This window comes from Gavia stellata, chromosome 2 (genome assembly GCF_030936135.1).
Source record: "Gavia stellata isolate bGavSte3 chromosome 2, bGavSte3.hap2, whole genome shotgun sequence".
Lineage (NCBI taxonomy): Eukaryota > Metazoa > Chordata > Aves > Gaviiformes > Gaviidae > Gavia > Gavia stellata.
This window is the reverse complement of record NC_082595.1, coordinates 68,761,583-68,788,612: the sequence shown is the minus strand read 5'-3', so window position 1 is coordinate 68,788,612 and position 27,030 is coordinate 68,761,583. Positions and strand designations below refer to the sequence as shown.

General features: G+C 39.0%; 1 protein-coding gene across 1 annotated transcript; it reads left to right on the top strand.

Annotated features, from left to right (window-relative positions):
- Positions 1–729: 729 nt before the first annotated feature.
- Positions 730–26,409, top strand: FHL5 (four and a half LIM domains 5). Its single transcript, XM_059834533.1, has 6 exons — positions 730–762; positions 17,605–17,786; positions 20,030–20,204; positions 22,590–22,759; positions 24,812–24,998; positions 26,190–26,409. Exons 2-6 carry the CDS (start codon positions 17,628–17,630, stop codon positions 26,339–26,341), a joined length of 843 nt encoding a protein of 280 aa, XP_059690516.1. The 5' UTR covers positions 730–762; positions 17,605–17,627; the 3' UTR covers positions 26,342–26,409.
- The last annotated feature ends 621 nt before the right edge of the window (positions 26,410–27,030 follow it).

Here is a 27,030-nt window from a genome sequence, read left to right as displayed (position 1 = left end):
GGCCAGAACTGAGAAATGCTGAGAGACAACCTAGAGGAGGCCGTTGCTGCCACTCTGATAGTAATGCCATCTACCTGCCTGCTGGAAGAGTGGCAAATTGTTGCAGCCCAGAAATTGCTTTAGTAGTGTCAGAGGAGTTCTGCTGGGTCCCCGAAAGTCTCTTCTGAAATTGGAAAAGTGTTTCTCCCTGCCCCCCATTTCCTGTACACAACAGTCAGACTTTAGTAATCACATCTTTTCTATTTCTTTTCTGATTTACAAGGCCACATGAGGTCTTTTGGATTCATTATGCATGGACCAAAGTGTATCTGGGAATGAATGATGATCCATCTTTTTTTTTTTTCCCCTTTTTTCTTTTTTTTTTCTTTTTTCCTTGTACTAAACAGTTTGGGGCTTTTGGGGGTTTTGATTCTTAAGTTTTTTAACAGAAGTGCCTTTTTCCTTTTGTAACTGTCTGAAATATGTTCCTTTAAGAACCTCCCACATGGTATGTATTTGCAATTTGTACACACAATATGTCAAAGAATGATTTGATTCAGCGGTGAGGCAGCCAGCTATTTGCATGTCATGAGGTCTAAGGGAAACAAACTGACCCTCAGCCTTCTTCCATCCAGCTAAATTCTGATGGGACCCTCAAATAGCTCTGGCAAAGTGTTCTGTTTCTTTTGGACTTGATGAATGCTTGTTTCTGTGAAGACGTGTAATTATTTCTTCCTTTATTTTGCTGTACAAGTTACCAAGAGAAGCAGCTTAAAACTAAATGTGAGTATTGAGGCTCTTTTTCCATTATTCCTTTATTTGATAATGTTTAAATGGGGTAGTATACAAGGTACCTAATTTAACGTCTTGAACAAGTAAGCAGGAACTTTTTTCTTCAGACACAAAACTGCTAATTAAATTAGATGCAAAATTCTACACATATATCAAAAATTTTTGATTTTGAGTACCAAAAGAAATACCACACTTATTTTGGATGCAATTGTTTTCATTTTATTAATTGGCTCACTCGTTATTTTATGGGCAGATTGGGGTTTCCTTTGTAATGAGATGAGGATTAATTTTGTTTACTCCAAAGAACAAGCCAACAATAAAAGGGTATGCTGTTTCCTGTGACATTTGAATCACCATTTTTATCTCTTAGCAAGCTTTCATAGCTATTTGCTATTGCAAGAAAACTTTCTAGGTAGTTTCTTTGCTGATAAGGTAGGTCACTTGTTTCTAGCATAACTAATTTTAAGTCCTAACATGGATTTTTCGTGCTTTATTTTTGAAGTAAAACCAGTTTCCAAGCTGGTGTTTATAGCAATATTTTGACTTGTTACAAAAATCAAGTATCATCTCCAAATTCTCCCTCCATATGACACTTTGCTTTATCTTTTAGCTGTCACATTTTTAGGATCATAATTTTGGTTTGGAATTTGAAGGGAAAGAGTAGTATTGAAAGGATATACCACTTTTTACTGAAATGGTGCTGGAAATGTGTGCCTATATTGCAGAATTAAAAAGGAAGTATGGGGAACGGTGGAAACATTCCTTAAATTAAAGTCTATGTGTATTAATTGTACTGCTCTTTGATTTCATAATGGCAGTCTTTTTGATAATGAGGTTACAATTAAATTTCGACACAACTATCAAATATAATTTCCATTTCAATAAATTAATGTGTGAAAATATATTTAACTGTCCCTGTTTTCGAAAGATCTGGTTTCATATCTGGAGCTGGGCACAAAATCTCTTAGATTTAGAAAACAAGTTTCAGATGCCTTTTTTTTTTGTGGTTAATATTTTCACCCATATTTTTCTTCTGTTTGTGTGATGAGTTGACGTTTCTAGAGTATTTTAGCAGAACAGGCTGTAACAGATTTAATATATTAACATTATAACAGATTGCTGATGGTCTTGCCATGTAATTTTATTGCAGTGTCACAAAAGTCATTTTGATTCAAAGTTGTGTAATTGTTAGAAACTTTAGAAGGCATACTAACCTTCTTGTAAGATTAGAGCAAAATGAAATCAAAAGCTGCTTGAAAGAGATTCTGATCAGTTGCGACCTATGGTATCTCCAGGTTATTTGCAGGCAGTCATGTTTTACAAAGTGTACATTTTTGGTTGACTTGGTAAGACATATGTTCTGTGGGCTGTATACCAATAAGCCCAGCTTTCTTCATTTTTTTCCATATCTGAGTTGTATTTCTCAAAAAAAGTTAAAAACTTTCAGTATTGCGTAACCATGGACAGACAGAAAGAAATATGAAAATCTTAACCAGTGTGCTTCCAAATATTAAGCTCAAAATCAGAGGGTGAAATTCTGAGCCTGTTCGAATGAGCAGTCCTCCTGTCAACTGGACAAGCTCTAGATGCTGTTCAGGCTTTTAGATCACCTGGGGAATAAAACTGACCTGAGTTTTTCTGCATGCTTCCCTGCCAGTTAAGGGTAAGATGATGCCTTATGACTGATTCTAGGATGCTCATAAAATTAATGATTTCCAGTTCAACTGTTCTGTTAAAATCTCTAGAGCCCCAAGTTTGGAAGTCGGCAAGGTAAAATGCTGCTGATGCTCTGCTTGCGCTCCTGAAGTGGAATTTATTCTTCTGGGAACAGGGCGTGCAGCTCTAGTGAGAAAGGAGGCTGTGAACTCCTCGTTTCGTACATTTATATTTTCCTGTAAAATTTAAGAAGGATGAAATAAGGATGGTTTTGTTTATGGTTTATGCAAACATTACTCCAAAAACCCTGAACTGATGTATTAAAACTAAGTTAATAAAATCCTATAGCAAAGATACAGTGAGGGACAAGACTGTTACAAAGGCTAACTAATCTCCCTTGGTTGCCTCTATAATGATGGCTAATTTAAGTTTCTGCTGGTAATCACCCTGGAGAGGAATTTATGTCTCTCTGTTAACTATAAAAAGTGCCTTGTTCATTAGCCTCAGTAGGCTTAGGTTAGCTTTTGTGAATATCTCCATTCTTCTCTGATATTTTACAGTATACGTCAGCTGTCATCCCTTCTTGTTTCCCTTTCCTAGACTAAGAGTTTTCTTTGATGCTACTTCATTCATGCTAGTAGGTTACTTTTCTTCTCAGCCATGGTTGCCTTTGAGTTTGAATATTTCTAGGTCCATATATAAGGACTGGTAAATTCTTGCACATCTCAGCGTATTACGGATAATGGATCTGAACAGGCTGCCCTAGTTTGTTGCTGGCCTCACACTTGGATGCTTTATAACTCAAAAAAATATTCATTTTCCTATAATGTGTCTTGTGCAAAGATAGCAAAATTGATAGAAAGAATGACCTTGTGACAGAGCATGGCATAGTTGTTGACAGAGCACACATGCAGGAGACCAGAATTCAGTCCGGAGGGACCTCCAGCAAGTTGTTCTGTGCCTCAGTTCCTCATCTGTAAACTGGGTTTCTTACATTAGGGAGAAAAAAAATGAGTTCAAACCCACGTTATCCAAAACTGTCTGGATAATTAGGAACTCTCTCAACCACTGTAGCCCTGAGAGGTTTGACATAAAACTGGAAAAATTCCACCCAGAACATTTTGCATAAGAATATTAATCATAACCTCAGAGTAATTAAGGACAATTGAAAAGTTCACAACCGGAGCATTTTATTGCTTCAGCTAATTTTAGAAGTGCTTTCTACCACTAGCACTGGAGGTTGACCACCCAGCAGCTTTCGTACAGTGTTTTTAACTGTCCCCGGCCGGTGCCATGGATATAGCTTCTTTTTTTCCCAATCCTCTAGGTTTGCTCTTTGACTTGAGCAAGTCAATTACTTTGCTTTGACAAGTATTAACCTTTTCTATAGACAAGTATCTCACACCTGTGTTTTAGGATTACTTTATTATTGTTGTTAGAAAAGCATTCTGAAACCTTTGAAAAGAAGGCTGTAAAATACTTCAGAGTATTAGGTTATAATTCTATTTAACAGAAGCCCAGAAGAGTATTAGGCTGTAAATCTATTTATCAGGAGCCCAGTCTTCCTCAAGCGAGCTCTTCAAGTTTCAAATTCAGCCACATGATGATTCATTTATGTATTATAACATGCCAAATTGTGGCATAATTACAGTTCTGTGAGTCTGGGATTCTATTTGCATGAAAAAAAAAGGAAAAGATTAGAGGAAAAACTATTTCATGCTGATCTTCTAATTGTCAATCTTTGTTTAGTTTGGTGCTTGAAAATTGGAGAGCGTTGAGAAACATTTCAAATTAAAAGCTCAAAACATTTTGGTTTTTTTTAAATACAGTGGCAGAATTCTTAATTTGTTTAATCACTTGCTTAGACTTTTTACTGAAAACATTTACAAAATTTAACATAAATTAGCAAAAAGGACTTTGAACTGTATTTGTTCCTTAATACAGTTTCTGCTCGTGCTTACCACTCTCCTCCTCCTCAGGCTGACCTTATCCCCCGCAGCTGGTCAGAGTTATGGACTCTGAGCATCATCTTGTACTGAAACCAGTCAATTCCATTCTAGGTTTGCAAAGATGGTTGCTCTGCTATTGCTACGTGTCAGCCTTCATGTCATCACCTGAATAGACTTTACCAGTTTCAGTGGACTCATTGTTCCACAATAACCTTGAGTTAAATGGCATGTTCTTAAAATGTTCCTAAATGTTGGAAAGGAATGTCTTCATTCTTACCAAATTTCTTCCAGAATTCTAAGACTTTACTGATGGTTTTTATTTGTCTGAGTCAAATGTTGACTATCTTGGGTGTTCAGATAAACTTTAGCCTGAATTTTCCTTCAATCAAAATAGGGCAATGCTACACTGGAACCAGCCTTTAGATAGTGTGTATTCATAATCATAGAAAGAAATCCACTCTGAAAGTCATAGTGCCAAAACCAAAAAAAGGACCTTTTCACATGCCAGGACATTACAAAAATCCCAGCAGGGCAGCAACTGTAGGGTCAGTAACCTCACATCATAATAAAGAAAGACAGAATACCATGATCTACTCATTGCAGGGCCTAATTTTAAATCACAGCCACTTTTAGGAAGATAGACTATGTTAAAATAGAAAGAAGTATGTTTACTGTCTGGCACAGAGATTTTAAAGCTTGAGGGAAATGTTAGGATACCCAGTCACACAATTGTTCAGCAGACCTTACCTCCTAAGTAGGCAGAACAGGTAACATAAGAGGCACAAAGTTTTCAAGTACATGGCTAAGGTCACTGGCAGGGCAGGAACAGAACCCAGGGCTGAGTCTCTCTAAGGACTGGTCGATGTTGCTGCTCACAGGACATGAGGACTGAAGTTAAAACAGAGTTGATTCCATGATATACTCTATCTTGTTTGACATGACATTATCTACTCAACTGCTCAAGTTGGTCTTCAATTAACATTTTTTTTTGTGGTTAATGGAAGATGCACAAAGCCACATATTTGAAGAAAAGAAAAAAAAACCACAAACAAACAAAAAACAAAGAAAAATCCAACATTTTTTTCTATACTCAGTCCTAGTAAGACTATTTTTCCTCGCTGGTAGAGGACAAACAAGAAGCTGAAGACCTCCACTTCTTGCCATTTCTTCCATCAGCCCCACTCCTAAAGGGGTTCACTGCCTTTAAAAGTCTCCTGTTATCAGCTGTCTTCTAGAACCGAGTTTTTACATTGCAAGTCATATATCCTTTTGCTGTGTTGGAATGAATATGCTGGTTTACTATCAACAGTGAATATAGGACATGTTGTAAAATAATTTGTATATCTGAATATTTTATCTTTTTCTGCCTCCAGCCCAAAGACCTTGATGCACCTGCATAGTTAAACTAATAAGGTTTTCCAGATTTACAGTATGTTTAAAACAAATACAGGGCAGAGAATAAAAGGAAAAAGTCACTCTGCTAGAATTCCACATCTTTAGTGAATTCCACATCTTTAGTGAAATGCACACACAGCCAAATTGTACTAGTTTGTTACTGCAGCCTTGGTGCAGATGTTGAAACTTCGTAAGTGAATTGTGCCTAGCACTCCCTAATAGATATGAGAACACCAACCCTAACATGCAGAGTTAAAAACCTAATCCAGAAAATATTAAATCACCTAATTTGACATCCATCAATTGAGTGAAATTATTCAGCTGCATTAATTTACATACATATGCAAGTGTTCCTGGGGTCCTGTTCTAAGAGAAGACAAAGCAGGTGTTCATGTAACGCTTAGAGGGAAGCAAAAAGAAGTAAGTCTGCTTAAGAACACCCACGGTGTATTTTCATGTTGGTAGGTTGGTGTGCGCTTTCCTGGAAACCATTCTCACCTTCTGTCTCAGCTATATTGTATAACCAGTTCTTTACAGTAAAAGAAGCAGAATACAAAAAGAACCACATCTTTCAGGTTTTCTCCACTGGATTAGACTTTTCATGGTCTGTCCACCTAGCAGATGCAATGCATGCCCATGTATTTTAATAAGGCTGTGTTATTCTTGGATCCCTGTATTCCGAAGAGATTGCAATTGCAGAGGATTTTTCCTGCTAGGTCTCGTAGCAATGCCTATTGTGTTATCAGTAAAAAATCCAGAGTGTGTAGGTAGTCCTTGCTTTGGAATCAGGCTGTTATTTGCTCTACTCAATGTTTCTGCCCATTCCTTCTCTATTTGATCCTGCCCCTTAGGACTGCCCATCCTGAAGCCTGCTTTCCCTTGGGAAGGTCCATGGAGGCACACCATGGAGTTCCTCTCCATGAAGAGGAAGGAGACTGCCACACCAACACTCCCCCTAAACAGCTCACATACAATGTGAAGAGAGGGTATATATGCTACATTTGCAGTTGCCAGCATTTCTTAGACTCTACACAGCAGTGGCTTCACAAACTATGACTCCTGTGGGCGTAATAAGCAGTCCAGGGCTTGTCTGCAGACCCATGTCATCTCTGTTTTCAGTGAAAAGTTTGGTAAGAAGGTGGCGGCTAAGACTGATGGAGCTCTGCAAGCAGCAAAACTGTCCATTCGTTCAGCCTAAAAATCTAAATACCTGGGAACAGTAACAACTGAAGTAGGGATCTTACATACCGATACTCCTTGCAGTAGCCTTTGCTTTTCCTAAACTGTAATGCCACCTAGCTCAGGACAATCTTTGAACAGGGCTGAGATTAGAAATCTTTAGATTTGATTCATTTTGATACAGTGTCATATTTTTATTACAAAAGTGCTGCAGCTCGGTTTTATTTTTTTCCTCAGAAAACTAGGTCAGGTTGGCACAGTCCAGTTGGGAGAGGAAAGGAAAAGGCTGTGCCACTGCAGCAGATGCTTTATTACCACTTGGGGGTTTTATGTTTGGTTTTGGAGGAAGGAGGTCTTTTTTTTTAAAATAGGGTAATGAAAATCCTTTCCAATTTTAGCTTGCTGCTAACATCGCTGCTGCTGCTCATCTTTTTCATATTGTTCATTTTATTTCTTAAAGCAGTTCTAAAGTAGGTCACAGGCTTTTAAAGAACCCAGCTAGAAAAAGTTGTACTGCGTAGTCAGTTGTAGTTATTTTTTTAAAAAAGGTTTTTAATTCATGTGATGTACCCGTTCTCACAAGACACAATACTCTTCATTTGCCTTTCTGTTCCTGAAAAAAATTATAAGGGTGGGGGAAATCTAGTCTCTGCGGTTGACGCATCTGCAAAGACAAGAAACGGCCTTTTTTTGTTAAGATCTTAAAGATTGCAGTCAGCATCAGCGTTGCCTGTTGAAGCTCTGTTACCACTTGTTAGTGGCAAGGCTGTTTTGTTTCACAGCCTGTGAGCACTTCACTCCCCGCTGTATCACAGGCATCATTTCCTATTGCTGTTGTTTTCCTCAGGAAAGCTTCAGTCGCGAAGGCAAGTTTCTGTCGTTTTCAGGTAGATGTGTCCCTGCCCGGTGGTGTTGCTATAATTGCCAAGATGCTGCAGTTTCCTTGGTGGACTTCTGCTCAGCTGCGCAGGCATCTTGACTTTAGTGCATTGTATAGAGGGCAATTGGGAGGCAGATGTTTGATGCGCAGACGCTGTTGTAGCAGAGATCGCTCCGAAGTGCTGCTCTGATCTGCACACTGGGGATGAACTCACTGGTAAAAGTCTCAGATCAGGACTTCAGCACAGGTCTTCATCTGTAACTTTCATTTTCTTTTTATTTAAGCACTTTTAAATGTATTTTCCATGATTAGGGGTTTGTAGGTGAGGGTGGAGGCAGGAAAGGGGACTGGAAAGGCCAGGCAGAGAGAGTGGTGGGGAAGACTTTGTATTCGTTGCCAGAGAACAGCTGTGACCTCAGTGATCGATTCTCATCCTGACCAGTTCAGCCCCAAATAGGTAATGTTTCTTTTTCTCTTTCAAGGACGTTTAATACTTGCTGGGTTGCAGGTTGATAGAAGGAAAATACATTAATACTTCCATGCAAGTACAATATGTTATTCTCTACATTCCCACTATTTTAATTGAAGAAACTGTAACCCAAGATAAATGTCCTTTCGCTACCAAATTTCTTCTCTCAAAATGAGATCACTCTAACTCAGATTCACATCTTTTTTCCTAGAATAAAATGGTTAGCTATAAAATTGCTTCTTAAATGAAATTTCAAACTTTATATCAAAAATAAAATTTAAGTTTATACTATAAATTTTTCTGTTGAGAATTTAAGATCAATTTTTAGACCACTATTTTTCGGTCAATTTTCACTTTTTTGAATCCTGCTTTTCCAAAACAAACTGACATTTTCCATGGAGTGGGGTTTTTTTATTCACAAATATTTTCTATTAAAATACATCAAAAATTTAAAAATAAAAGCGTTAGAGCACTTTGGATCAAGCTTAGTGCAAAACTCCTTCCAAAAATACCCTGGTGCAATACATTTTCTTCTAATTTATATTAGTTTTGGAAGCTTATCAATGCTCAAGTTTCAGAGCATGAATTTAATCCTCTAAAACGGATTAGAAGACTTTCCTCATGAGAAGGTTGTTGCCTAACCATCTCTTGTAGGGTTTCTTGCGTCTTCCTTAGGATGGTTTTGCCCGCTGAACTGCAAAAACTTATGTACAGTTATAGTCATTTTCCTTCACACAGTCTTTAAGTCATCACAAAATAATTTTTAGATCTGCTTTCCCTGCTGAGCTCTGGTAAGAAGTATATTTAGCGTAGGTGTCAGTGCCCCAAACACTCCTTTATTCCTTGTTGCTCTGTACAGGGCAGTGGCTGAGCGGAGCACTGCCTACATTTCCTTCTGAGCCAAGTTATCGAAATAGTCAGGTTTACTGAAGGCATCCAGACCTTCACATCTCTTCTGTAGCCTGGTCTGTAACAATTAACAACAGCTTAAAATTTAAAATTATCAGTGAGGAAAAGGAGTTTTGACTTGCACCAGCCTGCAACAACAAAAATAACAAAATCATCTTTACTGTGGTGAACCAGATACCGCAGAAAAGCCACTAACTCCTTTCCATCAAAAAGGATCCAGCTTTTGGGCAGTATTCATATCTAAGTATCAGAATGGTTGACAAAGGACATGTTGATCGTGTTTCACACTCAGTGGTGACACAGAAGATACTATGATGTGTCTCTCAGTTTCATACATGGCTGGGACTTGAGAATGTTGGAAGTGATTTTTCCCTGTGGAAATGCTGAATCTACTGAAACTGTTTTTTTCTTTGACAGAGATTATCTAGAATCAGTAGTTTCATTTGCTTTTTCCTATGTAACCGAGTTTGTGCAATTCCACTGAATGTATTTTAATTGAGAAGGATTTAGAGACTATGTTTACCAGATTTGAAATACCAGGAAACATTGAAATTAATTGTAATTAATAACCTAATTGCTTATATGCTTTTTAAAACCCACTTTTTTATTATCTTTGAAAATATCTATCAAAATCTGTACTCCAAGGATATAGGCAGCAAAGCTCTAAAGCGTACATTCAGGTTCAAGCATGTAAATATTACAGCTGAAAGCAATAGCATTTCTGCTGTTTAGACTACGCACATGTCTAGCTTAGATGTGGAACCACAATGTCATCTACAGGACACCTGTTTGCTTGTTATGGGAATGACCCCATTCCTGCTCAAATGCGCGTAAGGGAATACTGAGGTTTTGTGGACTCTTTCACCCTCCTCTTTTATTATTCAGCAGTGATAAGCTTTCTGTGGTCCATCACAGAATCACAGAATGAGGTGGCATGGGACCTGTGGAAGTCATCTAGTCCAACCCCCTGCTTAAACAGGGTTACCTAAAGCAGATTGCCCAGGGCTATGTCCAGCTCAGTTTTGAATATCTGCAAAGACGGAGACTCCACAGCCTCTCTGGGCAACCTGTGCCAGTGTTCATCCACTCTCACAGCGAAAGGTTTTTTTCTTCTGTTTAAATAGAATCCCTTGTATTTTCCTTTGTGCCTGTTGCATTTTCTCCTGTCAGTGGGCACCACTGAAAAGAGCCTTGCTCCTTCTTCATTCCCTCCCTTCAGGTATTTGTACACATTGATAAGAACCTCTCTGAGCCTTCCTTCCTGCAGGCTGAACAGTCCCAGCTCTTTTAGCCCTTCCTCCTAGGAGAGCTGCTCCAGTCCCCTAATCACCTTTGCGGCCCTTCACTGGACTCTTTTCAGCAGCTCCATATCTCTCTTGTGCTAGGGACCCCAGAACTGGGCCCGGCACTCCAGATGTGTCTCACCAGTGCTGAGTAGAGAGGAAGGATCACCTTCCTCCAACTGCTGGCAGTGCTCTTCCTAATGCCACGCAGGATGCTGTTGGCCTTCCTACCCGCAAGGGCACGTTGTTGGCTCGTGTTCAACTTGGTGTCCACCAGGACTCCCAGGTCCTTCTCTGCAAAGCTGCTTTCCATCTGGTTGGCCCTCAGCATGTGCTGGTACCTGCAGTTATTCCTCCCCAGAGGCAGGACTTTGCATCTCCCCTTGTTGAACTTCATGAGACTCCTCTCACCCCACCTCTGGCAAGGGTGCTCTGGATGTCAGCACACCCATCTGGTGTATCAGCCACTCCTCCCAGTGCTGTGTCATCTGCTAATTTGCTGTGGGTGCACTCTGCCCTATCATCCAGGTCATTAATGAAGATGTTAAACAGTATTGGTCCCGGTGTCAACCCCTGGGGTACACCACTAATGCCATTACTTTAAATTGTTTCCTTTAATATTGTACCTAAGATTCACTAATGATTTCTCATCCACATCTTAGGCTCATGGCTGCATTGTGTTTGGAACTCGGGCAGCTGAAGCTAATCAATTTAAAACTGTCTAAATGTCTTCTAAGTATATAACTCAGCAGCTAATTTTGGGTATACTTTATCACATGTCTCTTTTGTACCACATGCAATCCTCAAACCTGTTTTATGGTTGAATATAGAGAGTATAACTGAGAATACTGCCAGGATTTTACATGAAAAGGTACACCAATGCACAGCTGAAATGTTTCATGGCTTCATTTTATTCTATAAATCTGACAGTATTGAGAAAGGAATGAGCTCCATAATGAAGGCTGGAGAAAATTATGGCTCTACCAGACTGTAAAAAAAGCCTGTAAAAAAAAATGTGGTTAAGAACAATTTCAGAAAAATAAAAGAAATTATCTAAGCCTTAGCATTAACCCTACTTTTTTTCATGTACTGCTGCTGGTGAAGTTATTGACAGCACCCAGGAAACTGAGCAGATGAAAAGGATTTGTGTTCCTGGGTAATAGCTTGCAAGAGACTTGAATCAATACCGAGCACTCCACAGACAGTTTGTCTCTACTGAAACATGGAGCTGCATGACTGACCAGCAGCACTGGTGACCAGCTGAGCTTGTTGTGTTCAAAATAATAGGGCCAGTTACTCTGGACTGGAATCTCTGAGCACCAGTGTGTTACTAGTATTAAATGATGAATTGCGCTCCCTGACTCTCACATGTTGATTAGTTTAAAAGAAAAAAAAAAGTCCAGCAAATAAATAGTCTAGGTTTAATTCTGTAGCCAGTTAGCAACTTTTCTGTCTGCGTCCTCCAAAAAACCTGCTTTCAGATACTACATTTGACATTCTTACTTCTGATCTCTAATTTCTCTGTACAGTGTGTTTATTGTGATGGTAATTCTTGAGCTTTGCTAGCAAGGCTCACAATAGAGGAAGAATATCCATTAGGACAGATGCATACAGAGCCATTAATTTGAATTTTGCCAACTAAATCTCTCAGGCTGACCTCGGAGGCAAGTACAAGTTGTATTGGACAAGCTGGATGCTGCTGGTGAAAGTTCTGTGGATGAATTAAAGGAAATACATAGCTTGCCATAGAGGCAATGGGGCTAGGCTATTCCAACCCACTCTGTAGCTAGTAAAGAGAGTTTGAGGGACATGGGCTATCAGGTCTCTCCTGCCACAGCATTTCTGTATGTCTACACCACTGTGAACACTTAGTGAGGTACTTCCACTGCTCTAATTTGTCCTAGTTTGAAGTTTAGGTAAATAGCAAATTATGCTGTACTGGGATAAAGGAAGAATTTAGATGACTACACCAATGTTTGAGTTTGCATGGTGTAAACAAAGCAGACAGCAATACCAATTAAGGCAAAACAAAATTCCTGGGATGCTCAATCCTGTAGTTAAGCCAGAGCTCTTGCCCTTTTTGCTCATGGTCATGGGGTGTGTAAACACAGTACAGCGCAGTGTGGTGCGGTTACCAGATCAGCCTCTAAATGAGCTGCTTTGCGTAGAGAGTCCACCAAAATCATATCACTTGTGGACCTTGAAGCTGCATAGTCGGATTCTTACAGCACAGTCCTGGTTGGCATCCATCCTGGATGCTTAAAGCAGAACTTCATCAGCGGGAGCTCTACACCCACTCAGGTGCCCCCATACCTGATCTATTACTGTGCTGTGCCACAGAGATAAAACAGCTTGTTCAAAGTTAACACCTGTGTCTCCACTTCCCTGTAGGTACTTGTTTTGACTTGATCTGTAATATATGCTCTTGATTCCTGTTGCTTCTCTAGCCGTTTTTAGAAGAGCAAAAATTCTAGTGTCCTTAAACACTCAGGCATAACTTAAAGGTGTCGCTGGGAAAACTGCAGTTACCCTAAGGGAGGGAAGAGACAAAGCAAGGGTATTGACAGTGTTTTGAAAATACAGCATACATTTAACTGCCTTGTGATTTTGTTTTTCTCAAAGGGTCAGGGCTTTTATTAGGTCTAGTCACAATAACAAAATAACAGATTTCTGGGGGTAGAAGGCATCCAGAGAAATCAAGAAACTGTGTCCTCTGAAATGAAGAAAAATTTCCTTGTAGAACCTTGTTAGAAACTTTTATTTATAAAATAATGATATTGTTAGAAATTTTTCTGTATAATGATATTGTTAGCTTTAAAATGCAGTTGTAATCTTGAGTGACTAATATAATTTGCAAATGTAAGTGATCAATGGTTCAGCAGCTTTCACCAAAAAAAACAAAAATAGGGAAAATTAAATCAGCAAATTCGTGCAAAACCATGTTCCAAGATAAAAAAAAGTACTTAACCGAAAATAAACAGGTGTCTGGCACGGCTTGCAGGGGTGTCCCCCTCAGAATAGATCAAGTTGTTTTTCTTATCCTTCAGTGTTGTTGCAGTGATTTATTTTGCCATCATTTTTCTTTCTTTATGCCTCCCTAATAGAGAGCCTTGTTCCATTCGTTATATGTTCATAAGGAACAAGATGATGCAGTTCAATGGCAGGCTTATTTAGATTGGGAAATAGTCCATTAGAATTGCCATAAAGCGAAAGGTACAATATTTTTACATGTATGTATATGCCTACATGCTTATGTATATTCATTCCCATCTAAGTAGGATTAATGTTTCTAGGCTTTTTATATTTATATAACCTAAGGGAGATTAACATACATTTATAGAAAATATCAAGATAAATTATTGAGAGACGTATTAACATCGTGGCTGTGCTTTTTAGCTCCAGTGAGAAAACAAGCATTCCTTTCCTGATGGTTCCACATTTATCAGGTTTCACAACTTCACAACCATTTTCTTAACAGCTTTCTTCGCTAGAAGTCTTCTAGTGATCTGCATCTTACAGGAAACCATTTGACTCTGCAGAAAGTCCCTCTCCTAATTTGTTGTAGCTGAATTCTGTCTTAATCTGCTGGAACAGTGGGCAGACTAGCCAGCTCTGTTGTTTTATTTTCATCTGCTTTATAATTCGTACCATGAGACTGCTGCATTCTCAAATTTGACCCCAAGGACTCCAGCTGCAATATCCTCCCATCTTTGGCAACATCTTCCTGCTCCCCCTTGGAATATTCTAACACTACAAATGGTATCACATATCTGTGCCTCCTAGATACATAAAAATCAATGGTATTTAGCTTTGTTCCAGTTTAGATAACAAAATGCTTTTTTCCCAAGGAATGAAGACATCACAGTCTTTCCCTGTGCCTAGGACATGAGTTAGCAGCTGGAATGCTGGAGTCAGCGTTTCATTCCATGAGAGTGAATAGCATCAGACCGCCAGAGATTTCTCAACTGACCTTCAAAACACAAAGTCTAGCTTCCAGCAAACTTAAAGTAAACATATTTCTCTAGAGATTAGGATCAAAGCACAAGAAAAACATTCTACTTAACTACATGGTGCTCGTACCTTACTTATTTATTGGAGCAAGGGTAAGTGGTGCTGGGGGAGACAAAATTCACTTTTTTTGTTGCATTGTCTAACAGTAAAAGTAGTTCACAAAGGTTACCAGCCCTTTGCCAAGAGATTTGCAAAAATCATCATTCTTTTTCATACCATCGTTGCTTCATTCTCAAATATGGTTTTATATCATCATGGTCAAACCCTGAAGACTTTTTCTGAAACAAAGCCTTTGGTGACTTGAGCACTTTACTGGAGGAGCAGCTCAAGGACAGGCCCAGGCTTTGACTCTGGTCTTGGGTGTAATCTTTTAATGTTCTCAAGCAACCACTGTCATCCGTAAAACAGGAGTAATGGCACTTTGTTCCCATATCCATATAGGTTTTTTAGGAGGATAACTACATTACAAGTTCAGAAGTTCTGGAGTATTACTATAGCAGGTCTTGTATATGTATATAAGCCAAGCTTCCTGGAACAGATTGGCTTCCTGGGAAGAAAAAAAAAAATTAAGAAACCCACTTTTTGAAGAAAATCGTAGGGTATGCAGAGTTTTCAATAACTTAAAAACCTATCACCATTCATTAGAATGAAAAAACGGAGATGTCTCTGCAAATACCTGAAGCTATTTGTTGGTAAGCTTTGTACAACAAAAAGCACTGTAAGTAACAGATAAGCTCTTCATGCATTCCCTGTTAGGATTTTCCTGTGGCCACTTTTAGGCTGAGATGAAACTGTGTTAGGAAGCTGGGGTACTGATTCAGCAGGGAGGAAATCAGAAAGGCAGTCTGCTCAGGTTTATCCTCAGAGGCAGTTCATAACTCTAACTCCTACAAAAAAAGGAATGAAAATTCCTCTGAAACCCAATTTCAAGCCTGTCCTATGACCTTGAATACAGAGCCCAGTTAACCACAAACATTCCTTGATTGTCTCCCTAGCCACCAATTTATACTGCTTCCCCAATATAGAAAATGAGCAAAACTTAACCTCAATTTTGGTGATGACTCTGTAGTGATCGTGCAGTGAATTACTGCTCTGTGTCTGGTTTTATATGTCATGTTGTGTAAATGTACAAGCTGATGGATGTCATTTTCTCATATACATTGGTTCATTCGTTTCACATTTAAATCTCTGTTTGACCTTAAGGAAATGGAAGTCCTCATTCAAGCCCTGTTATACTATTATTCCAAGGATATCACATAAAACACATCTGTAATATTTTTAAGCAAGCATGTTTCCCACTGATCCGAGTTACAGATTATTTTACTTCCTTACTACACCCTGTCTTGGCTGGCACAAAGATTTAGGGCAGTCAGAAATGCAGTAAATCAATTCAACTCAAAAGATTTTCAATTTACAGGAACAAGTTTTCCATAGCTTGTGCCAAACAATCGAGTCATTACTTTTGGTCTGAGACAAGCATTATAGCCTCTCTCCCTGATCCCTTTTCACTGTCTTACTATTGTCCCTCCAGGAACAGATTAATAAATGCCTGACCTTATGCAATGGTGCCACTGAAGACCTGTCGTAATTGTTCTTTCTCATAGTTCAAACAATCATATTGGATTATATCTCACAAAGCAGAAACCCAGAAAAAGAAGAAATGCCTTTTTAAAACTGAACGATGGGTATAAGACAGGCAGTGAGTGTATGACAACAAGTATGAGGGAGTAATTCTAAATGGACTAGATGTAAACTCTGTGGTGGCGAGTACTCCCTCCAATCTCGTTCTTCATACGCTTCTCTTCCTTACTCTCAGGCTTTGCATCTGGTTCAAATAAACTAATTTGCACTGTTATTCAAAGTGCAAAGACTTCAGCTGCCAAAAGTCACTGATATGTTAATATTTTAGGAGACCTTTACTGGCTGTTCTCAAATCCTCTAAAATTTATGACTGCTGGCACTGACTGTGGTGACACTCAATGGGTTTAATGAAGAGTGCAATCAAATGAGTCCAGCAGATGTTTCTGGGTTTGCTTCACTGGGAACTTTCTGGATTCTTCTTCCTTCATTCCCAGGAATCAAGACCCAATTTTAGCAAAGTGCTGATGATCCAACCAGCAACAAGAAGACTGAAATAAGTCTTCATCTCCGCAATCCTTAAAACGTTCAGCACTGGAGATCTATAAGCAGCTGAGGTTTGGATGCTTATCCAAGCCTCTTTAGCCTGGAAAACTGAAGGATGGGAAACTTGTACAATTGGCTCTCAATAGGTTTGTGGTATTTCCTGCACTTGTCTGGCACAGAAATATAATCTATCTCACAGTATTCTGGCACTGCCAACGTGGAACCTGGCAATACAGAAATATGTAAGAAAAGACAATCTTTTCCAATAACAACAAGGGAAACTTATTTTGAGTTATGATTTTGTTTGAGTTATGATTTAGTTTATTTCTCTTTATATTTTGCTCTTTTGCTATCCAGGGGTATTTGTGTCACCTTACATTGCTACCAAATGCTAGCAGCACAGCTGGGATTATGCAAAACCAGCCATATAGCTTGGAGTCCCTTGTCTTCCTTCTGTTCAGTCAGGTAGATGTGGGGATATTTTGAAAAGGAAGAAATGAGCAGAAAGACAGGAATGGCAAGAGAAACCCAGGAACACACTACAACGTGCTTGCCACTTCTCTTTCATCTTTTAACTCTGCAGTTAGTTTAATTTTTGAACCATAGCTTCTATCTCCATTCCCTGATTTCTGGATAAACCATGCCTCACAATCCAGTACCTAATGCTCATAATGTCAGTAGTTGTATGTAGAGAATGTGAAGACAGCTTCATTTTCAGGTACCTGACCTGTCAGTGTAAGTACCATCAGATTAAACTGAAGGGGCCTTCTTGCTGCCCATTATGTAGGTAATACAATACACAGTATATGTTGCTGAAGACTACCATTTTATTATGGAACAGCCCAGCGTTAGAAATCCAGGGCACTGCAAATGACCAGGAAATGCCTCTCCTAATTTTCACAGGTAAAGCAGCATTATTTATTATTTGGGCACGCAGTCAGCCATCCACTGAATTACATGATTTTTCCATCTTTCCAGATCACGTGGAGAACGCCACCAGCATGACCAGCAATCACACAGACTGTCATTACTGCCTGCAGTCTCTTCGTGGAAGGAAGTATGCATTAAGAGAAGAAAACGCTTATTGTGTTACATGTTATGACAGCCTGTTTGCCAACCCCTGTGAAGAGTGCAAGCAACCTATTGAGTGCGATTCCAAGGTAAAGATTTAGCTTTCACTTCTTGTTCTTTGCTAAATTACACACAAATCCCATTTCTTTAATGGCAGATTCTGTATCAGACCCTCTGCATATCCCTGTGCTGGTGAAGAGACCTAAGCATAGCCGTTGTATATCCATGCACAGCAAAGAGGAACAGTGCTGTTTTCCCTGAATAGGAAAGCTCCGGGGCCAAAGATTAGGAAATCTGCACATACGTATGCCTCAAACATACGTTGATGCTGTGGTGTATGTGTGGACCGCAACTGGACTCCATGCTTCACCTCCAGTCACTCACTAGCTGCAGAGACTGCACAGTGCTTGAGTGACAGTAGGGTGCTGGTGTAATTCAGTAGATAGGGTTGAATGAAACTTTGGAATTTCTGAGCGATCTCCATTGAAGTATTTTGAGTATTGGATAAATTATTTTTACTGTAGGTAAGCTTGACATGCAGATGTCAAGCTGAAAAGAAACCATGTTTATAATTCCTATATTTTTCTCTCTGTCTTTTGGAAATTAAGTATATTTTAATTTTAACTTAATTCCATGCTTACCTTGCTCATCATCATAGATGGCATGTTAGCAGCAGTGTTTCTGGGCTTGGCTTTCTTTTCACCTCCCCCCTTTTTTAGAATATTAATTAATAATATGAGTTCCTCTGTGGTCTTTGACAGGTCTTTGAATTTCAAGTTCAGATAAAACCTGTCAAAATGCCTTTGTTTTATTGAGTTCAGTACGTAGTGCTCACCTTCTCCCGGTGCTCGCTTTGCTTACATTTTTTTTAAATAAAAGGTCAGAAAGTTATTAAAATAAGCCTCTCAGGAGACCTCCCCAGCCAAAGAAAGAACTTCATGGTTTTCAAAGCACATTGTTTAAGTACAGCTCAGTACTCTAACGGAATCATCCAATGAAATTGCTGACTTGGATAAAGACTCTTCTCAAACTCTCATCAGCATTTTTCAAGAGCAAACTTGTACACATAGCTCCAGTGGGTCACCTGGAGAACATGTGCTCTGAGCTCACTAATTCCACTTTTAAAATTGAAAATTAAGTAAGTGGCAGGATTACCAATGTCAAAGATAATTAACAAAAAGTCATGTCTTTGGACTGAGTGGAAGGAAAAACTGGGAGAAAAAAGCAGGAGTAAGAAGAAAGGACTGCAACAGGCCAGAGTCCGCTAGAAAAGTGGTCCACAGAGATCTACAGCTGGTTGTCCCACCTCTGCCAAGGTGCTAGAGCTTGGCTCTCTTCCTCTGCTTCTTATCCAGTCTTTGCCTCAGGCTGCTCTGGGGCGATAGCCTGTTTTCTAAAATGTTCAGAGTGAGTGCTAACTAACACAGATGAAAGTGGTAAGCGCTCAGCACCTCCTGAAATGAAGCGTGCTATGTATTTCATTTTTAGCACTTTAAAGGGTAGGGATCTGACAAAGGAGAAAAATGAGATAGGATTTGTGTCCTTTTGTGCTTCTTTCTTATAAAGGAGACCTGGAAGGGTCTGGTTTATTTTTTAAGGTGGGGGACGCTTTTGGTGGTGCGTTTTCCCCCTGGTTTTTTGACATCAGAAAAATAAAATCTGCTGTTTGCTCTTTTTTTGAATTCTTAGTGGAGGTCTCATACATATACTGTTAGCTTTTTCATCCCCTAAGCCTGCTGAGTCTTAAACAAACATTTTCCTGCCAAGTTTTTAGGAGGAGTTATATTAGGTTAAACAAAAGCAATGATTTTTTAATACTCTTCCTAAGAATCATTTTGTTCTCAGTGAGATTTTAATTGCTTGTTTTCTGCAATAACATGATCTTTCTTTAGTGTTATGTAGTGTCAGCTGGAAGAAAATGTAGTAACATGAAAAAATACATGAAGTTCATTTCAAAGTCTATAGAGAATGCCCTTCTTGTCAGGTGGCCTGTGCACATTAAAAATGTTGATCACTTGTTTCCCCTTGAAGGCCAACTGTAAAATATAAAATGGTTCTTCCAATAAAAACATGTCTCTGATGTTACATAAGGAAGGACTGTTGCCTGTGCCAAAGCAGCTCCTAATGGCCTCTGCAAGAGATCTACAAAATATCCTGACACAGTGACACTGAGTACTCCTATCACCTCTGAACACATCTCCTGCCGGATACACATGTCATCTCTTCAAGTCCCCATTGCAATGCTCTCCACTTTTCACTTTATTTCTGGGAGGAGCTGAGGGATAAAAACACTGTAAAGAAATTTCATTAACATGGACTTACTTTCTCCAAGGATCTGGCCTACAAAGGCCGCCACTGGCATGAGGGATGCTTCAAGTGTGCCAAATGCAACCGCTCGCTGGTGGAGAAACCATTTGCTGCCAAGGACGAGCTCTTGCTGTGTACTGAATGCTACTCTGATGAGTACTCATCTAAGTGTTTTCACTGCCAGAAGACCATTATGCCTGGTAAGACCCTTCGGTGAAAAATGTAACTGCATTTTTAATTATAACCACATCCTTGAATATCTGAGCTACAAGGTCCTTGACTTTCAGAACAGCTATCAGGTGACTACTTCTCCTTTGTATGTAGTACCCTCCTGGCAGTGAAGAGAGGGCAAGCAGATACCTCTGGTCTAGCACTGACAGGGCTTATGAATCCTTATAAAGAATATTAGAGTTCAAGATAGGGTAAAATGTGTTCATGTTGAGTCCTTGGTTCTGTTGCAGTTCTTAGGAAGCGTATCTGCCTGTGAGTGTAGGTAGACAAACAGAGCTATCATTAGCAGGAGTGCCAGATGACAAGACATCTGCATTTTTGTCTGTCACATTGACCAGACCTTGAGCTCATATTCTTCATACCACTTCTTTCACTCAGAAATATTTTTCGTTCAAATTTTCAAAACATGACATTCTGTGTTCAAATCATTATCAGCATTTTTACTAAAAAGAAGACAAGTACATTTGTGTTTACAATAGGTTTACTTCCTACCATTAGCAGCCTTGAAAATTCTGCACTTTCCACTAAACTGCTTCTCAGCTTTTGATCGTGTCTGTTCAGGATATCCTCTAGACCTTTCATTGCTACCACACCAGTGAAGCTCATACAGCAGAGAGATTGCCTAAAAGCTGCCTCTTCAGAGGCATCTAAGAGAAGCCGCAGCACTGTATGTGGCAAAATGAAGCAGCTTGCTTAGGGAAGGGGGTGCCTAACTTTTGGAACAGTGAGCTACCCTCAATGCTTGAACCTTTTTATGGATCACATGTATAACTCCAAATACCAGCTGCAAGCTATCTGCCATGGCCTCATGACTACTAGTTTGAGAACCTTTGGCCAAGGACATCAGTAAATTTGGCAATGATGTAGGAATTTTATTTTTCAGTAGATTTAATGCCAAAAAATAAGGTCTGGCTTGTGCAGAATTATTGTCTTGGTATAAATACTACGTTACTGATGTCATGGTTCAACAAGTAGCATTGATGCAACTATGTACTTTTACAGTTTATTTCCTTTTCATTACAGGTAAAAGCTGTGTTAGTGGAAATAAATGTTGCACCAATATAGTTGTGTTCAGTTTAAGGATGATATACTGTTTAAATTTGACATAGTTTAAAAAATGTTGTTTAATAGGCTTGCCTTACTAGATGTAATGAGAACAGCACCAGAATATAGTGGGGTTTGCATTATTATCCTCTGGCATATATCCACCTTGCAGATTTTGCCCCAAAGTCTAGGAGACTAAGTCTTTGCAGCAAGTGCCAAGGTAGGAGTAACAGTGCAAATAGAGAACTGAAGTGGCATGGGGATGCCAAGCATATTCTAAATCATTAACTTCTTTGTCATCAGCTTGCTAGTTCTGTGTTGAAAAGACACAAAAGGCAAAGACAGTGAAGTCAGCCTTCTGATCACTGCGAGGAAGCTGCAAACATTTTCTGTAAAAATACAGCCAGTAGTTTCTCTCTCCACTAGCCCCACAGTTCAGGAAACAGGTATTGTGGGATTAATCGGGTATAGCAGCAATTTTCTTCATGTGGAAAGGGTGGTGAAGCACCTGGCACCTCTTTTTGCAATCTGATGCTACCAGCAGGGGGGAAAGTTATGGTGGAGTCACTGGAAAAATTGGGTTTCCGATATACGTGCGTATCTTAGGCTTACACATCTACATTAAGGTGTAGAGGGCACCTGTATAAGGAGCTAAGAGCTCTGAAACTCCTCTGGCAGACGTTTAACTGAGTTATTTTCTTTGGGGATTGCACCTGTCCTTGCGCTGCACGAAAAGCATTTAGTTAAAGATGATAAAAAGAACTGTTGATCTAGGAAGAAATGATGGGCTATAAGAGGCAGTGTAGTGTGCTTTATCACAGAAAAGATATTTACTTTAAAAAAATTTGCCAGCTTAAGCTGAATAAAATAAATAATGCATTTGTAAGTGAAGGAGCCTTAGTTTAAGGAAGACGAAAGACAGGACATTAATAGATGTACTAACCATCCAACAAATTAATTTATAGAAGTGCTGTGTACCTAACATCATCACTGAGTTGTCTGGCCTGAGAGAAACGCTGAGCAACTGAAGCGTATCACAGAGGAGTAACCCTAAAAGTTTCATGGAAGGACAGAGTCTAAAAATCAAAGTTTAGGCAACCTAGCATGTCTTTTGCCAGGTGATCATATGGCGCCGAATGTGTTCTTGAAATTTCAAGTACATACTTAGAAACTCTATTAAATTGAGAATAAGTGCTTTCTTGGGTAATACAATACTGAGATAGAAGATTAAAACCAGGAGTCTTCCCAACATTTAAAACTTAAGTTACAAGGCTATGTCTGGGGGGTTTGTTCACTTTGGGTTCTTGCAGGTTCCCGTAAAATGGAATTTAAGGGAAGTTCCTGGCATGAATCTTGTTTCGTTTGCCAGTATTGCCGGCAGCCACTGGGAACAAAACCACTGATCACCAAAGACAATGAGAATTACTGCGTGCCCTGTTTTGAGAAGCAATTTGCTCACCATTGCTACTCTTGCAAAAAGGTAATTAAACGTACAATGGAAAAATTGCCCTAATCAGGCAATATTGCTCGTGTGGGAAGGGGCTGGATTATATAAAATGTTTGGTGAACTAAGAGTAAGAGCATTTGTATTGATATTGGATGCTGAAAGCTAAATGCAACAGTGTCTGCTGTCCCCTTCTAGTTAACATTAATATAAGCCTTATTATGTTCGAAATAAATTTATTGACCAAAACAAACACTTTGGGGTTCTTTTGTTTGCACTTTTTAACAAAGATTGAAATTTCACTGAAAATTATGTAAAACCCTTCTTTCTTGGTAATATCTGATTTTGCCTTGATCAACATGCCTCCCTTTCCAACATTTTTGAGACCTATTCATAAGCATAATAAGCCACTTAAGCTGAGCAAAGCATTCACAGCCTTGCCTGTTTTTCTCTTGAAATGTATCAGGCAATAATCAGATTAAATAATATTCAGTTGTGATAATACTAGTCAAGAGTCCTACTGTTTCAATACACGATGCTTCCCCTGTGGGTACCAGAAAGATTGATTTCAAATGAGTTTTTCTTTTTTTCGCCCCTTAGTTTCTCATGTTCTAAAATTGTCTCTGTTCTCTAGGGAAATGTTTCAAGCTGCTTTTTATGGCAGAATATAACTTACTCTTTAGTACCTGTATCACTCTGGAAGCAAGATTTTTTTTTCACTTCATCAAATAGCTTAAAATTTCTAAAGTTATTTAATGTTTATCTGTAAACCTCTACCTCTAACAAAAGCTTTTAATTTAAGAAAAATCTGCTGCCTGTTTTCTTCTTCAGTAGTTAAACTTTAGAAAGTACTTTTATATATTCTCATGTGTCTACATCTAGCCTTTAATTTGCATTAAATGATCACATGGCAAATACAGTAATTCTGCTCTGTGTTTATTAGAGGCATGGAGGTTAGCAGCACTTAACGTGAAATAATCAGGATCTGCTTCTTAAAAATTCTAGGAATGCAAAGAGTGCCCCTACATAATAGCTAAAACAATTTTACTACTTAAATTCACATTAGTTCCCCTAAATAAGAATTGAGCCCAAAGAGATTAAATTGCCCAACTGGAGTCTTGAATTTTGTGCCAGAAATTTTGAGATTTTAATGGAAAAGTAAATGAGAGTTACACGTAGTCCAATACTGGAATGCTAAGGGGATCGGGAACTATTTGAATTTTTTTATTGCCTGACATGACCCAGTATTATTCTTTATTTCCCTGAAACTGTATTCCCCAGGGAAATTTGATGGTGCCACTATTTTTGCTTAATTATGTTTCTCCAACTTTTTCTCCTCATGTTCCAACAATACTCATTCATTCATTCATTCACTGTTGTGCATGTGACTTGACAGTAGAAACACTGTCTTACAGCTCATCTTTATCTCTACAGAAATTTCTCTGTACAGTCTTTCACAACTTCTGTGAAACCAGCTGTTTACCACACATATGGAAACCATAGAGCAACTGCAAATTTCCCTCTTCAGAAATAACCACTAGAAAGCTGTGAGTGAGTTGCAGGGAATGACAAGTTTGATGACACTGATAAACACCATTTTTTTCTTCTTTTGGCAGTATAGATCTCCTTTCTGTCTCACTTCTGCTTCTCTACTGTCTCTTTCTTTCTACTTAAAACACTGTTTCAGTTGTGAGACAGCAAAATGCCAGTTCCAGTTGGAGATTAGCCGTAATCTCAGCATTGGTTCTCTCATTCGCTGTCCATCACTGAGAACTGCTCTTCTGAGGGCATGCCTGATGCTAAACCTTTATCCACATGTGTAACAGAAAAAATTCATAAGCTAACCTGTTTATTACAAACCATGAGGTTATCTTATGATAGAAAACAGAGAATAACAAACCAGTGGCATGTTCAGCACAACTGCAGTTAGTCAAGTTGGTATTCCAGATGAAAAACATTTGATGTGACCACACTCTCTTGTGCATATGAGAAGAGTTAAAACAAGTGGAAGGACTTATGAAGGACTGGACAATCCTTCAAGATTCACACCTTTGTTTCATTGCTCTGTCCTTTTTGTCAATGTATTAGGTAATAACTTCTGGGGGAGTGACCTACCATGACCAGCCTTGGCATAAAGAATGCTTTGTGTGTGCTGGATGTAAAACCCAGCTGTCTGGACAAAGGTTTATTTCCAAAGATGAATATCCATACTGTGTAGACTGTTTCAGCAAATTATATGCTAAGAAGTGTGCTGCTTGCAAGAAACCTATTACAGGTGAGTCTTATCTTCTAGAAGCATCTAGACACTGATGAACCATCAGGCTTATCTCAAATCAGGCCTATGCTTTAGAAAACAGCATTAAAACCAGTCCCACCGTAATGAAAGACCGATGGAGTTAGTTAACTACTGGAGAGACCCTCTCTCTGCCACATGCAGCATGTCTTGCTAGGACATACTGATCACTCATGTTCCCTGACTGCTGAGGAGCTATTTCATGCGCCGAAAGGAGTTCCTCCATTGTTTGATTTAGTGCTTTCTGCACTAAAATTTATCCCTAAGAATAAATGAAAGGGCACTTTTTGGCTCTTCCCAGGACAACGCACACAAGTCCCTCATGTCTGTAATTTCCTCAGCTTTGTTTTTAAGTGCAAATATGATCAAATGGGACATGAATTAACTGCTTGCTGGTTAGGCACACCTGCGAAATTGGAAAGCTTGCCAAATGCAAAAAAGCTCTGTTGCATGCATCCTTGTGTACTGAGATGATTTATAGACACATAGGTCACTAGTCTATGATAGCTGAAGTTTTCTGAGAGCATTTGCTGCTGTTCTGCATTGTTATTCTATTATGTGCGAGCTTAACTGTTGAAGAGTACTGATTGTTACAGGTGCATGCTGCATATGTAAGTGGACAAATAAAATGATGAATACCTGATCAAATGGGCATGATTTTACAAAAAAAAGAAAAAAAAAAAAAACACCAAAAAACCCACAAAAACCACTGATGTTTTATTTCATATACTCATGCTAGTAACTCCATGATCTGGTGATTTCCGAAAGACTCCCTCTTGAAGAAACTTAGGTGGAAACAATTAAATTTCACTCAGTGTTGTACAGAAACTATGTATCAACACATTGCAAATAATTTTCATGAGAGTTTGTTGGGAAGATCAGCAAACCTGAATGGACATTCTGATAAACCCATTCTGTTCAGAGTTCATAATGGGATATGAAAACAAGCAAGTGACTTGTGGCTTTGCTTAAAATATTTCTTGCTGTATATAATTTTAAAGCTTTTTTCAATTCTACCAACAAAGTGTATTTCAGACTATGGATTTTTGTTCATTTTTTTGTTTGCTATATGAACGACAACCTGATCACACATCAGAAAACAATATCTGTTGCATTTCTGAACCATGTCCAGAAATACTGGATTCACATCTTCGTTCTCATAATCTCTTTCAGCTCTCGGAGGTGCCAAATTTATCTCATTCGAAGAGCGCCAGTGGCACGGGGAGTGCTTTAACTGCATGAAATGCTCTGTCTCACTGGTGGGCCAAGGATTCCTCACTCGGCAGGATGATGTCCTTTGTCATGAATGTGGCTCTGCTTCATAGTTCTGTGGAGAGCTGTACAGCTGCGTTATTCTCACCCTGTAACCATGTACTTCATTAGTCTGCAGTAAGAAAATAATCTAAAAGGTATAACAGTTATTTAGTCATTCAAGTAACTGTCCAACAGCTGTTTAATTCTATCATAGCTCTCAACTGCTTGTAAAAAAAATTTAAACAGCCCCATACCATCTAAGAAAGTAATGCAGAAAAGTTTCTTATATATTTTAAATCTAACTACAGCATGTTTCTCCTTGTAACATACTGCACTCTGCTGTTAGAAACTTAAAAATTTACATTTCATCTCCCATGAGCCGAGGATTGTGAAAAGTCTATATGGCATATGACTAATGATGAGACATTAGCACTGCTTCACAGCTGCCGACCGTGGTGTGGAAAGCTGGACACGTGCATTTTTTTCTATTGGATCATAGCATTGACGAGAACAACTTGTAAATATCAACTTCTTACAGACTTCAGGCAAAAAAGCTACTGACAAAGCAGGCAGAAAGTGGGAGAAGGGGGGTACTTTTACACAGAGGGCCACCAAGTCAGAGAGGCCCATTCCAGGGCTAGAAAAAGGGAAAAAAGATAATTTTCCTCTCCTTACTGAGATTGCACCTCAGAAATGCAGCCTGTAGTCATCAAAAAAACTGAGTGACAGGTCCTTTCCCAAAGGTGGTTAACTGTACTTA

Excerpts from the sequence above, each read along its gene's own strand:
- FHL5 (XM_059834533.1), top strand. The coding sequence starts at position 17,628 with ATGACCAGCAATCACACAGACTGTCATTACTGCCTGCAGTCTCTTCGT. Across the intron at positions 22,760-24,811 it reads ATTGCTACTCTTGCAAAAAG|GTAATAACTTCTGGGGGAGT; the intron begins GTAATTAAACGT and ends TCAATGTATTAG. Across the intron at positions 24,999-26,189 it reads TTGCAAGAAACCTATTACAG|CTCTCGGAGGTGCCAAATTT; the intron begins GTGAGTCTTATC and ends AATCTCTTTCAG.